Source organism: Micromys minutus (assembly GCF_963924665.1).
Source record: "Micromys minutus genome assembly, chromosome: X".
In the NCBI taxonomy this organism is placed as follows: domain Eukaryota; kingdom Metazoa; phylum Chordata; class Mammalia; order Rodentia; family Muridae; genus Micromys; species Micromys minutus.
In genome coordinates, this window is record NC_137970.1 from 29217640 (window position 1) to 29231879 (window position 14240).

The 14240-nt window shown below is 38.9% G+C and overlaps 1 protein-coding gene across 2 annotated transcripts in view; it reads left to right on the plus strand.

The window, feature by feature from the left end:
* Positions 1-14240, plus strand: part of CDKL5 (cyclin dependent kinase like 5) — a gene marked incomplete at both ends in the record, with an annotated part of 129399 nt that overhangs the window by 60042 nt on the left and 55117 nt on the right. For both annotated transcript variants that reach the window (XM_080910892.1, XM_080910893.1), the window contains one exon: positions 10063-10199. In XM_080910892.1, the coding sequence (XP_080767018.1) occupies positions 10063-10199 (137 nt within the window). The remainder of the gene's footprint in view (positions 1-10062; positions 10200-14240) is intronic.

A 14240-nucleotide genomic window follows, 5' to 3' on the forward strand; every position in this document is an offset into this window, starting at 1 on the left:
TACAGTTTAGCCAAAGATGACTTTGAACTTATAGCAATCTTCCTGTCTCTGCCTTTTGAGCGCTAGGATTGCAGCTGTGAAAGCTGTCATGCTTGGCTTTCTTCAGCAGTGCCTAAGGATGGGATTGGTTAGCATGGTCATAAACAAGTGTAGAAACATTGACTTTTAGAAGTAGAAGAGGCCTTTGGAATAAACCAATGTAACTCTAGTCAGTCCCAGTTTATAGGTGAGGACCTGGTATTTGTTTAACTGTGACTAAAATGCAGGCCCAATACCTTCATGACAAGAGCCATATTATGCTCTTTGGCTGTGTGGTGTTAGCAACAAGCCAGATAGCTGGATCTAATATATTATTAAGTCAATGTAGGTGTTGTGGCTCACTCTCCAAATCTCACTGTAATATACCACCCCACCTAAATCCCTCTGTTCAACTTAGAACACGAGGTTGAATGTGACTGAGTATATACCCCCTGAGAAAATTAGCTATCTTTTATAGCTGCCAATTATTTATGAACTGGAGAAATTAACAGAGATAGCACCCAAGGATTATCTTAAATAGTGATGATTTGGGGAGGGGAGCGTGGAGGATGCTTGTTTTCATTCAACGTACTATGATCTCCTGCTTTGTTGTGTTTTGCTTGTTTTAGAAGTGCGTGTGTTGGTGGAACATGATTTACTTTTCTCCATCATCTCATCAATTTACCTCCACACATTTCTCTCTCCAGTGTAGGGTAGGCAAGAACTCTTAAAAGTACTCACAGAAGCAAAATTATAGGATGTTCTGAGTAATGTCGAGTGCTTGCTGTGCTTGCACTTTGGGAATTAAGCACTTCATTCCTTGCCTGATCCCAGTCATTGTGGTCTTAATGCTCAGGTGATTACTTATGGCTGGCATAAAGAGCCTCATTTTTTTAAAGGTAGCTCAAATGAGTTGGTGTTGGCACACTACATCCTAAGCGATGTTATTGTGTAATCTCTAAACCCCATCCCGTGTGTGTGTGTGTGTGTGTGTGTGTGTGTGTGTGTGTGTTCCTGACAATTGGATATAGGACTTGAAATTACTCAGAAAGCTTGTTACCACTGAGGCTTATTCCGGGCCCTCTTTACTTTTTTGTTTAGACACAGCATTTTAGGACATTGTCCAGGCTGGCCTTGAACTTGGAATCCTCCTGCAATAGCCTCCAAAGAAGCCAGGATTGCAAGGTGCCACCAACCTGGTTCACTTTGTGCTTCTTTTTAAAGAATTACTTATCTTCCTTTTATCTTTATAAGAGTTCAGCATATAGCCATTATGTTTTTATAACTCCACTGTTAGGTGGAGCTAATATATATGAAAGATAAATTTTATCAGCTACCCAAATTCAGTGAGGCATAGGTTTATAATCAGAAAGACTTTGGCTGGAGAAATGGCTAAGCTGTTACAGTCTAAACTCACAACAGAAAGACTTCGATGGGAAAAAAAAAACCACAGATTCTTAGATTTATTTACTGATAAAAAAGTTTTTTTTAAACTTTATTTTAAAAAACAAAGATAAAAGAAAGAAAAATTTAAGCATTTTTGCATAAATGTATACAAATACAATTGTGTCAGTGCTTGGCTTTTTTATTCCTTTTTTTTAAGGTTTGAACTCTGCTTTAAGGTCTTACTAGTTACAAAGAGCAAAAAGTACATGTAAAACAGGATGTAACCCGGAATTAGTCAACATTTTCTTGGTGTGTAAGGATTGAGCATGACTTTTTTTGTTTTTTGTTTTCTTTTTTTTTCTTGGACTTCATACAGTCTGTGAGTTGTTTCTGGGGGAGTGCAAGCCTCTGGGGTTAACATCCCACTATCAGTGACTGCATATTATGTCTGTTCTTTTATGACTGAGTTATCTCACTCAGGATGATATTCTCTACATACAACCATTTTCTTAAGAATTTGGTTAAGTCATTGTTTCTGATTGCTGAGTAGTACTCTATTGTGTAAATAAACCACAATTTTTGTATCCATTCATCTACTGAAGGACATCTGGGTTCTTTCCAGCTTCTGGCTATTATAAATAGAGCTGCTATTAATATTGTGGTGCATGTATCTTTGTTGTGTATTAAAGTGTCTCTGGGGTAAATGCCCAGAAGTGGAATAACTGGATCTTCAGGTAGTACTATGTCCAATTTTCTGAGGAATCGCCAGACTGATTTCCAGAGTGGTTGTATCAGTTTACAACCCCACCAACAATGGAGAAGTGTTCCTCTTTCTCCACAACCTCACCAGCATCTGCTGTCATCTGAGTTTTGGATCTTGGCCAATCTGACTGGTGTGAGGTGGAATCTCAGGGTTGTTTTGATTTGCATTTCCCTGATGGCTAAAGATGCCAAGCACTTCCTTAGATGTTTCTCAGCCATTCCATATTCCTCAATTGAGAACCTTTGTTTAGTTCTGTACCCCATTTTTAATAGGGTTGTTTGAGTCTCTGGTGTCTAGCTTTTTGAGTTCTTTGTATACCTTGGATATTAGGCCTCTATCTGATGTAGAGTTGGTAAATATCTTTTCCCATTCTGTTGGCTGCCGTTTTGTTTTCTTGACAATGTCCTTAGCCTTACAGAAACTTTGCAATCTCATTAAGTCCCATTTGTTAATCTTTGACCTTAGAGCTCCAGCCATTGGTATTCTGTTCAGGAAATTTTCTCCTGTGCCTATGTGTTCTAAGGTTTTCCCTACTTTCTCATCTAATAGTTTCAGTGTATCTGGTTTAATGTGGAGATCTTTGATCCACTTACACTTGAGCTTTGTACAAGGAGAAAAGAAAGGGTCTATTTTCATTCTTCTGCATGCTGAGTGCCAGTTGGACCAGCACCATTTGTTGAATAGGCTGTCCTTTTTCCATTGAATGTTTACAGCTCCTTTGTCAAAAATCAGGTGACCATATACATAAGGGCTTATTTCTGGATCATCTATTCTATTCCATTGATCCACATCTCTATTTCTGTACCAGTACCATGCAGTTTTTAGCACAATTGCCTTGTAATATAGCTTGAGGTCAGTGATAGTGATTTGCACAGATGTTTTCTTGTTGTTGAGGATGGATTTCGCTATTCTAGGTCTTTTGTTATTCCATATGAAATTGCACATTGATCTTTCCAATTCCATGAAGAACTGGGTTGGAATTCTGATGGGGATGGCATTGAATCTGTAGATTGCTTTTGGTAGGATGGCCATCTTTAAGATGTTGATTTTTCCAATCCATGAGCATGGGAGATCTTTCCATTTTCTGAGATCTTCCTCGATTTCCTTCTTTAGAGGTTTGAAGTTCTTATCATACAGGTCCTTCACTTGCTTAGTTAGAGACACACCAAGGAATTTCATAGTTTTTGTGACGATTGTGAAGGGTATCTTTTCCCTAATTTCTTTCTCCACATGTTTGTCCTTTGAATATAGGAAGGCTACTGATTTGTTTGAGATAATTTTATATCCAGCCACTTTGCTAAACTTGTTTATCAGCTGTAGGAGTTCTCTGGTGGAATTTATGGGGTCACTTAAGTACACTATCATGTCATCTGCAAATAGTGATGTTTTTACTGCTTCCTTTCCAATTTGTATCCCTTTGATTTTCTTTTGCTGTCTAATTGCTCCAGGCAGGACTTCCAGTACTATGTTTGATAGGTAGTGGGAGAGTGGACAGCCTTGTCGAGTCCCTACTTTTAGTGGGATTGCTTCAAGTTTCCCACCGTTAAGTTTGATGTTGGCTGTTGGTTTGCTGTATATTGCTTTTATTATGTTTAGGTATGGACCTTGGATTCCTGTTCTTTCCAGGACTTTTAACATGAAGGGGTGTTGAATTTTGTCAAATGCTTTCTCAGCATGTATTGAGATTACCATGTGATTTTGTTCTTTGAGTTTGTTTATATGGTGGATTACATTGATGGATTTCCTTATATTAAACCATCCCTGCATCCCAGGGATGAAGTCTACTTGTTCATGGTGAATGATCGTTTTGTTGTGTTCTTGGATTCGTTTTGCAAGGATTTTGTTGAGTATTTTTGCATCAGTGTTCATAAGTGAGATTGGACTGAAGTTCTCTTAAACTTGTAGTAGGGTATTTGTGTGGTTTAGGAACGAGGGTTATTGTAGCCTCAAAAAAATGAGTTAGGTAGTATTCCATCGGATTCTATCTTGTGGAATAGTTTGGAGAGTATTGATGTTATGTCCACAATAAATGTCTGATAAAATTCTGCAATGAACCTGTCTGGACCTGGGCTTTTTTTGGTTGGGAGGCTTTTGATCACATCTTCTATTTCTTAAGGTGTTATGGGATTATTTATATGATTTACCTGGTCCTGGTTTAACATTAGGATCTTGTATCTGTCTAGGAATTCATCCATTTCCTCCAGATTTTCCAACTTTGTGGAGTATAGGCTTTTGTAGTAGGATCTGATGATTTCTTGAATTTCCTCAGTTTCAGTTGTTATGTCTCCAATTTCCTTTCTGATTTTGTTAATTTGTATACTCTCTTTGCCCTCTAATTAGTCTAGCTAGGGGTTTATCAATCTTGTTGATTTTCTCAAAGAACCATCTCTTGGTTTTGTTGATTCTTTCCATGGTTCTTTTTGTTTCTATTTGGTCTATTTTTGCCCTAAGTTTGATTAGTTCTTGCCATCTACTCCTCTTGGGTGTATCTGCTTTCTTTTGTTCTAGAGCTTTTAGCTGTGCTGTCAGGTTGCTGATGTGAGCTCTCTCCAGTTTCTTTTTGGAAGAACTTTGGGCTATGAGTTTTCCTCTCAGTACTGCTTTCATTGCATCCCATAGGTTTGGGTATGTTGTGTTTTCGTTTTTATTGAATTCTAGAAAATCCTTAATTTCTTTCTTTATTTCTTCTTTGACCCTGCTATCATTTAACAGAGAGTTGTTTAGTTTCCATGTGTATGTGGGCTTTTTGTTGTCTTTGTTGTTGTTAAAGACCATCCTTAGACCATGGTGATCTGAGAGGATACAGGGGAGTATTTCAATCTTCTTATATAGATTGAGGCTCCTGTGTTCAATTTTTGGGAAGGTGCCAAGGGATGCTAAGAAGAAGGTGTATTCTTTTACTTTAGGATGATATGTTCTGTAGATATCTATTAATTCCAGTTGGTTCGTAGTCTCTGCTAGTTTTTCAGTGTCCTTGTTCAGTTTCTGTCTCCATGATCTGTCCATTGGTGAGACTGGGGTATTAAAGTCTCCCACTATTATTGTGTGGGGTGAAATGTATTTTTTGAGCTTTAGTAGGGTTTCTTTTATGAATGTGGGTGCTTTTGTATTTGGAGCATATATGTTAAGGATTGAGAGTTCCTCCTGACAGATTTCCCCGGTAATGAGTAAAAAGTGTCCTTCCTTATCTTTTTTGATAACTTTTGGTTGGAAATTTACTTTATTTGATATTAGAATAGCCACTCCAGCTTGCTTCTTGGGGCTGTTTGCTTGGAAGTTTTTTTCCCACCCTTTTACTCTAAAGGGATAGTGTCTGTCTTTGTCTCTGAGATGAGTTTCCTGTATGCAGCAAAATGCTGGATTTTGTTTATGTATCCAGTCTGATAGCCTATGTCTCTTTATTGGGGAGTTGAGTCCATTTATGTTAATAGATATCAAGGAATAGTGTTTGCTGTTTCCTGCTATTATTGCTTTTGTAGGTTGAGTTGTGTCTGTGTCTCTTTCTTCTTTTGGTTTTCTTGCTTAGGGGTTTTCTTGTTTTTACTAGGATGTAGTTTCCCTCATTGTATTGGGTTTTCCGCCTATAATTCGTTGTAGTGCTGGGTTTGTGGTCAGATATTGTGTAAATTTAGATTTGTCTTGTAATATCTTCATCTCTCCATCTGTGGTGATTGATAGTTTTTTTGGGGTATAGCAGCTTGGGCTGGCACTTGTGCTCTCTTAGGGTCTGCATGATGTTTGTCCAGGATCTTCTAGCTTTCATAGTCTCTGTTGAGAAATCGGGTATGATTCTGATTGGCCTGCCTTTATATGTTACCTGACCTTTTTCCCTTACTGCTTTTAGTATTCTTTCCTCGCTTTGGGCACTTGGTGTTTTGACTATTATGTGTCGGGAGGTATTTCTTTTCTGGTCCAATCTATTTGGAGTTCTGAAGGCTTCTTCTATGCTCGTGGTCATCTCATTCTTAAGGGTAGGGAAGTTTTCTTCTACAATTTTGTTGAAGATATTTACTGTGCCTCTTAGTTGATATTCTTCTCCCTCTTCTATTCCTATTATCCTTAGGTCTGGTTTTCTCATTGTGTCCTGGATTTCCTGGACATTTTGGGTTAGGAGCTTTTTGTTTTTTGCATCTTCTCTGGCTGTTTTGTCTATGTTTACAATGTTGTCTTCCTCCCCCGAGATTCTCTCTTCCATCTCTTGTAGTCTATTGGAAATGCTTGCATCTGTGACTCCTGATTTCTTTTTTGGGTGTTCTACCTCTAGGGTTATCTATTTTAGTGTTTTCTTTATTGTGTCAATTTCCGTTTTAAATTCCTTCTTTCATTCCTTCATCTCTTTGGTTCTGTTTTCCTCTAGTTCTTTGAGTTCTTTGAGTGTTTTTCTTGTTTCTTCTTTAAAAGCTTCTGATTCTTTTTGCTTTTCCTCCCGTTCTTGTTTAAGGGTCTCTATCATTATCTTGAGGTATGATTTCAGGTCTGTGTCTGTCTTCTTTTTCTGAAATGTTTGGAATTCCAATGTTTGCTGTGATGGGAGAGCTGGGTACTGTTGCTAGATTGTCTTGATTTCCTTGGGATATGCTCTTTCGCTTTCCTTTTGCCATCTTGTTGTCAGTGATATATTCTTGCCTTTCCTTTGTTCCTGGTCTGTGTCCCTGGATCTCCACTGGTCCAGGTGGCGGATGGTCTGAGCCCTTTTCTGTGCCCCAAAGCCACCGAGTGGGAACAGAGGTCCCAATGCTGTGTTCCTGGTCCCTGGATCAGGCAGGGCAGGGCTGTGCTTTCCATGCTCACTCGGCAGAGATCTCTCTGCCCTCTGGCTAACTAGCATCTCTTTCTCACCAGGCCTTTGCCTTTGGGAACTGCTAGTCCAGGTGGCAGATGGGCCGAGCCCTGTTCTGCAGATAAAAAGTTTATAATCAGAAATATTTTAATGGAAAAATCATAAATTATTAGGTTCATTTACTGATAAAAATATAAATGCCTTGCCCAGAGTTGTATGTTGCAGCATAAATTGCTTAAAAGGCAGAATCCAAAGTCAAGATCTTTATTGTTTTATTCCTTTATTTGTTCCTTCCATCACTGCTATTTTGATTTGGACATATGAAGGCCACTTTATCTATCAGTACAAGGAAACTGCACCAACTTGTTAATAATATATGCCACTGTCTTTTTGCTTGCTTTTTAAATGCCAAGTGTGCCCAGGCATTTGATTTGACAAGAAATGCCAGCTGTATCTACTTGGTAGACTTACACACTGTTGATCTAAGTACTATTGGTTTTCTGGATTCCCCATCATTCATATTCTAGAGACAATAAGGGTCAGAGATGAGCAAGGGGAAATAATTTCTGTTTTCCACATCACCTCACAACCAGCCCTTTCAAAGTTTTCAAAAGAGAAATTCAAAGTACTCCACTCAGAATTGAGAAGACAGAGTGCCTATAATGTCGGCTGCCTCTTACCTGCTTCCCACAGCTGAAGTTAGGGAGAGTTAGGCATATATGAATAAAGATGGGGACTTCCGGGGCCCAGCTCAAGCATTCATAACAGGATGTTGTGATTATTCCCAATTCTGCAAAGTTTGACAGAAGAGTGTAGTTGGTAAGCAGCCTCAATCAAAATCCAAGAAGTCCAAAGTGTGAAATGTATCCAAATTTACAACTTGTTGAGTGCATTCTGGTTCTATAAGTAGGAAATTTCGTACTTGACCTTATGTAGTAAGTTATAGTCAAAACATAAGCTCATTGAAAACATTGTATAAATCTGTCTTTCATGGTATGGATATATGAGCTATTATGTGAGAAGAATGTCCTATATATTGTGATAAGGAATGGGATGGGGAGGAGTCATCCTATTTAGGGTCTGGACAATCCCCTTGAGGAATGAAATTTTACAACAAAACAACAAAAACCTGAAAGAACTCCTGCTGTCATGAGCCAGGGTAGAAGACTGAACATACTGGGCTAAGCAAACAGGTGAAAAGGCCCTATGCTGACAAGGGTTATGGCTGTTTTCACAACTAAAAGATTAAGATGAAATCAGCATCCTGATATAGTTTCTTGTAGAGACTGATGCCCTTAGGGACCACTGGAGTACTCAGCAGCAGCGAAGACTACTGCATTCAACAGCCAGCCCTTTGCTCCTTCATAGTTCTCTCAGAAAGTCCTGCACCTCACCTATCCATCCTGGCATGTGGGTTTTGCTGTCCAAGTCTTTCCCCTCACACAGGGATGGCTCACTGCTTCTGCTACCATTGCCCTTGTCCATTTCTGCACACCAACATCCACATCTTTACTAACCTGTACTCCAGCAACCGCCAACTATTTTCTGGTCACAAAGAAGTATTGACTTTGTTTCCTGGTTGTCAGAGATCCACAAGTTCCACAAAGCCCTGTTTCTACCAACCTCTTCTTTAAACTCATTTTGGAAAGGGGCTGAATGTGGGGGCTGAACAGAAAATCAGCTAATAAGTAGTCCTTATTCTGCATTTAGAATCTTTCCCTTCCCTCATCATGAACCCCAGTCAGCCTTTTCCCTTTTGGGTGCCTTTTGTAGAAAGCATGTTTTCTTCAAAGCCATGGGTGTTCTTGTCTTTGTCCCAGAGTTTAAATTTTTTTTTTTTTCTCTTCAGACTTAGAAATGCCTGTAATTGAGGTCCCTGCCATATAATCTCAACAAGTCTGGATTCTGGCCCCTAACCAAAGCCTGAGGCCAAATGTGTTTTAGAATTCATCCTTTTGAAGTTTTAGAATGGAAATATGGCACTCTATATAGCACTCTGTAATCAAGGCTATATTTCTATAGCCTAGACTATGAATATTCATATTAAGTGGGTTAAACAAAGAACATAAATAGTCTCATATCAATTCTGTGTTCCCTCTGAATGAATTTGTCACAAACTTAGAAGGGGTTTAATTTTCAAACTAGGAATTTGGGAATTATGAACCTGTATTCTTGAGCATACATATTAAAAACACACTACTTGGAATTTCCCAGTTACCTTTTAAGCCATCATAAGTAGACACTTAAAATGAAATCCTAGCTTCTTGCTTACCTGCCCATTGAACCATTACCATTAAAGTATCTTCTGTCTTGCCTTTCTGTCTGGAGAATATTACAAGTGAAATTGATTGTATGGAAGGGTAGATACTGATGCAGCATAAGATCTCTGTCCCCGAACAGCTATACCATCTGTGATGGACAGATGGACATGCTATGGGAAGGCAGCAGGAACCCACAGCAGCTTCTGTTCAGAGAAATAAGATGCTCTTAAATTTTTCCTATGATTTGGCCATGCATTGCACCATGAATACCTAATGCACAGCTTCTGCTCACTGAGGTTATTCACAAGCAAGCCTGAAAAAAACAAAATACTCTTTTAAGAAGAAACCTGAAGCTAACCTTAGGACATGAACTGCTACACATACTGGACACCAAGCCTTCTCCACATATTGATGGAGTTGGTTCTCATAACCCTTTTAAACATTTTCTTCCCCAACACAGAATGTTAGAGCCAAAGTGATGATGAATATGCATTGTCTATAAATCTATAGTTTAATACAACAAAAAATAAGATAAAATAAAAATAAAATGCAAGCAAAACTGAGTTTAATGTATTCAAGGATACCTTGTTCTGTTGTTTGTTTTGTTTTGGGCTCTTTGACTACCTTATAGTACAGGCTGGCCTGGAACTTACCATCCTCCGGTCTCAACCTCCTGGGTGCTGGGATTATTATAGGTCTGTCCCACCAGATCTTTAATTTTTGTTTGTTTTTTTTCTCTTGCCATGAAAATATATTAATATTCTTCTATCTGTGGACCTCTTAGGTAGATGTTGTCAGTGGTCTTAAAATTCTTTGAACAGTATTGTTGAAAGCTCTCATTGCCTGTGTTCTAGAAAATGAAGAAGTCAAGGAGACAACTTTACGAGAGCTTAAAATGCTTCGCACTCTCAAGCAAGAAAACATTGTGGAGCTTAAAGAAGCTTTTCGTCGGAGAGGGAAACTCTACCTGGTGTTTGAATATGTTGAGAAAGTAAGTCATGAAGAGCCTCACCCGATTTTCCTGTTCTTTCTGACACGATTGAAGGACGTAGGATTACTTAGTATGCCCTATAGATGTTTTCATAATCTGAGGGTATTAAACATGAAAATATCTTCCGTAGTCATTAGATCTCCTGAAATAGATTTAGGGATTTTGTACAATCTCAGTGCATTCAAATGATCTTGTTTAAACAGCAAAGTAGTATGACTTCAAGTCTTAGAACCTTTGTACAAGTGGTTTCAGATTATCATTTCAATTAAACATGAACAAAATCTCTGTGGGAGAAATAGACGGATGGATACTGTGAGAAAGGCTGGTAGAGGTACACATCAGTCCTGGCAAGAGCTGGATCCTTCAATCAGACCTAGGGTGAAGAGTGAACAAAGCAGAAGCAGTCTTTGGAGAACTGTCAACCTTCTAGCTTTCTTGAGGGAATGATAAGGTAAGGCCCAAAGCTGCTGTATTGTGACCTAGGGGCAGACGGTTAGCTTTCTCAGAATTCCTTAAAGAACAACTGACTTGGAGCAGCTGATTTGAGCTGCTTACATGAGGAGAAACTAGGACCAGAGGAGCCTGTTGAAAGTTTGGTTGCTGTGTGAATAGGTGACTTCTGATGTGTGCATGAGCAACACAGATTAAGCTGGAGAGGCTTCTGTTTGTTGTAGGTCAGTCCCCTGCCATTTATGTGTTTATTATGACATACGGAACAAAGTAAACAATGGTTTTTAAGAAGACTGATTGGGGACTCTGGAAGAGCAGTCAGTGCTCATAACTCCTGAGCCATCTCTCCAGCCCACCTTCACAGTCTTGCTCCCCTAATTCTAGAGATCTTGAACTTGTATAGATTCTGGATCCAAACCTGCCATTTTCCAAATATGGACAGCACCTCCTCCCAACTTTAAACACTTTAAGTTGTGCCCACAACTGCCCACTGCCTCCAGCTGTGAGTATGGATACAGGAAAGACACTTCTACACCACAGTAAGGTAGGAGCCTTTCAAGCCATATTTGACTAGTAATGCACTGATCCAGTGGTCATGATAAACAAAAGTGAAAACGGATTCCAAATATTGTTTGCTTAATTATCATTTTCTCTGGTTGGGATTTTAGCTGATGGTATCTAATTAATCATTTCTTAAAAAATAAAATAATTACAAAGAAGAAAAAAAAGACTGGTCATGTGACTTTGACTTCATTCACCATTTACACAGCATTTTCTAAATTAACAACACAAAATAATGCTTACTAAATACAAAAAAAGTATAAACTTTTAAAAATGCATACTAACACATTTAAAATATATGATACTCTTATTTTATTTCTAATATATCTTTATTAAAATAATTTTATATAAAATGTTCTGATAATGAGGTTTTTCCTCTCCCAACTCCTCCCAGCTCCTCCCCACCTCCCCATCCACCCAACTCCATGCCCTTCCTCTCTCTTTTTAATAAACAAACAGGCAAACACTAACAAGAACAACAGAATTTTAAAAAGAAGGAATGTATGTACATACACATATACAAAAACAAGACCCATAAAAATAAAAAAACCGGAAATCATAATTTACAAGCAAAAAACCAGGGGGACAAAAATATGGACAAAGCAATAGAGAGCAAAAATCCCATTGGGTTTGTTGGTGTTGGCAATCTACTGCTGGGCCTGGAGCCTACCCTTAAGTGTACTTAATATACCCAGTAAAGGTCCTGTCATTTTAAACCAGGTATGATATGTTCCTTCTCCAAAATCTGTTCTTCTGCGTTAGTTTTGGTATTTCCCTGTCAAAATAAAACTGTAAAAAAATCATTGTTTTAAGAAAAATATTATTGTACAAGGGTTATAGAAAGAAACCAGGTGATGTTTATTTTCTAGTTCGCACAAATCCATGTACAGCTTTCACTGGCTATGAAATTTGTCACATCTCGTATTTCACTTTATCTTTTTTATATCTGTTATATTCGTGGTAGCGGTTTGTGATAAATAACACTTTAGTATATCAAAGAGCGATATCACCTCTGTATATCTGTGTTCGCTGGGAGAAGCAATTTGACATGCCTGAGATCTCTCTGCTCACAAATCTCAGTGCTGCAGCCAGCGTTCCAATCTTTTGATACTGAGGCCTGGGCTGTTTTCTCTGCCCCTGTGATTCTTGAATGGAACTGAACCATTACACATGCCCACCAGTGGCCGTGCCTGGCAATCTACAGTGAGTCTCAGGAGTATAAGGACAAAGATGCTCAAACAAGATGGGGAGTTGTTAACTGAGACTCAAAATTGCAATGCCTTAAACAAAATAGGAATTTCTTTCTTCCTCACAAACATATAACAGGAGCTAGCACAGGACTGAAAGGTAGCTCTCTGCTCCCTTGTCTGTAGTATCAACCAGAGCTGTCACATCCAGTTAGCCAGTATATAGTGACATGGTCACACTTGGCTACAAGGCAGAGAAGAGATGTACCTGTCATTCTGAGTATTTAAATCTGTGGTTGAAAATTGTATTTCCCACAGAGTAAGGAAAAGTGGCTGTGGAGGGTAATAACATCTCTGCCACTTAGGAACCTTGAGTAGAACATGAACTGAGAGAGCACCATCTTTTCTGTACTATTCAGCCCTTCTATGCCTCTGTGCTCTTGGCATCTCCTACATATCTGTTCATTGAAAAAGTGCAATTAGCATACGATTTTTTAAAAAGCTGAAACTATTTCTTTGACATTTTATTTTAACAGAAACCATAAATATGCATCGAATCCTCCATAGAGATTGGTTGAGGTGTTTGGCACATTGATCAAAGCTCTTACTGGTCTTTGTTGCATACAGCATTCCCCTTAAATGCTTTAAAAGGAAGCAAAGGCTCCAAGACCCAGAGAGCAGTCTCCATGCAAAAATCTGTCAGTATTCCTGATGATCAGTGTGAGCACCTGTCTCTCAGCAGTGACATGCAGTTTGTGGCTCTCTTTTGTTGTGTATTCCCAAACTATTAAACACGATTTCCATGTGCGCAGCAAGGCTCTTTTTAAAGAAACCTTATTTCAGTAGTTGATAACGTCGTCTAATTGTATTGATTGTTGGGAGCTTTAACAAATTCTATGGAGGGTTTTCTCTAGTAGTGTTTCTCATATTAGACAAACTTGAGCCTAGAGTTTTAGCTCAATGATAGAATGCTTCCCTAGCAATGCAAAACTAAAACAACAAATAAGAAAACACCCGATAATGTTAACATAAATGGATTGTGCCTCACATTCTTTAAAAGAGAAAATGGTACAGCACAAGAAGTGGCTGGTGCAGCCTGCATCTCTGCACTCAATGAGGACAGCAGCCATGGTTCAGGTGGCGTGTGTGCAGCAGAAGGGCTCTAGATGCTTCAGTTGACGTGTAGATTTCTTAAAAATCCAAACAACATTCATGTTGCTGTGACAACATATCCTGAAAAAAAAGCAACTTAGAGGACAAAGGGGTTTATTTTAGCTTGCAAGTCTAGGTTCTCACTGTCAGTGCAGCAGCTAGTCTTATATTCCACAATCAAGAGCAGAGAGAAAGGAATACATGCATGCTAAGCGATCACTCAGCTAGTTCTCTGTGCTTTTTGTACAGTTCAGAGCACCAAACCCAGGAATAGTGCCACTCACTTTCAAGCTAGGTCTTTCTTCCACATCATGAAGGCAGTCATGACAATCCTCCACAGACCTGCTCACAGGCCAACCAGATCTGGGCAATCCCTCATTGTGACTCTTTCCCATTGTGCCAGCTTGACAATTAAAACTTAACTATTACATTTACAACAAAATTTCATAAGCATAGAACTTTCTACTACTTCATCAAATGCATCTTTAACTGCTGTTTTGTTTTTTTTTAATGGAATTGCAAGGGTCAGTAGGCTGAAAGATTCCATTCCCATGATTCATGTTAGTGTTCCAGCAATTTGGCTGTTGTTGCTGTGCGCCATTGGTGGAAATGCCTGTAGTGCAAAAGACAAACAGCTGAGCATTGTGCTGAAGGTGGTGTAACTTCTTGAGGCTATGAGCAGTACCTGAGC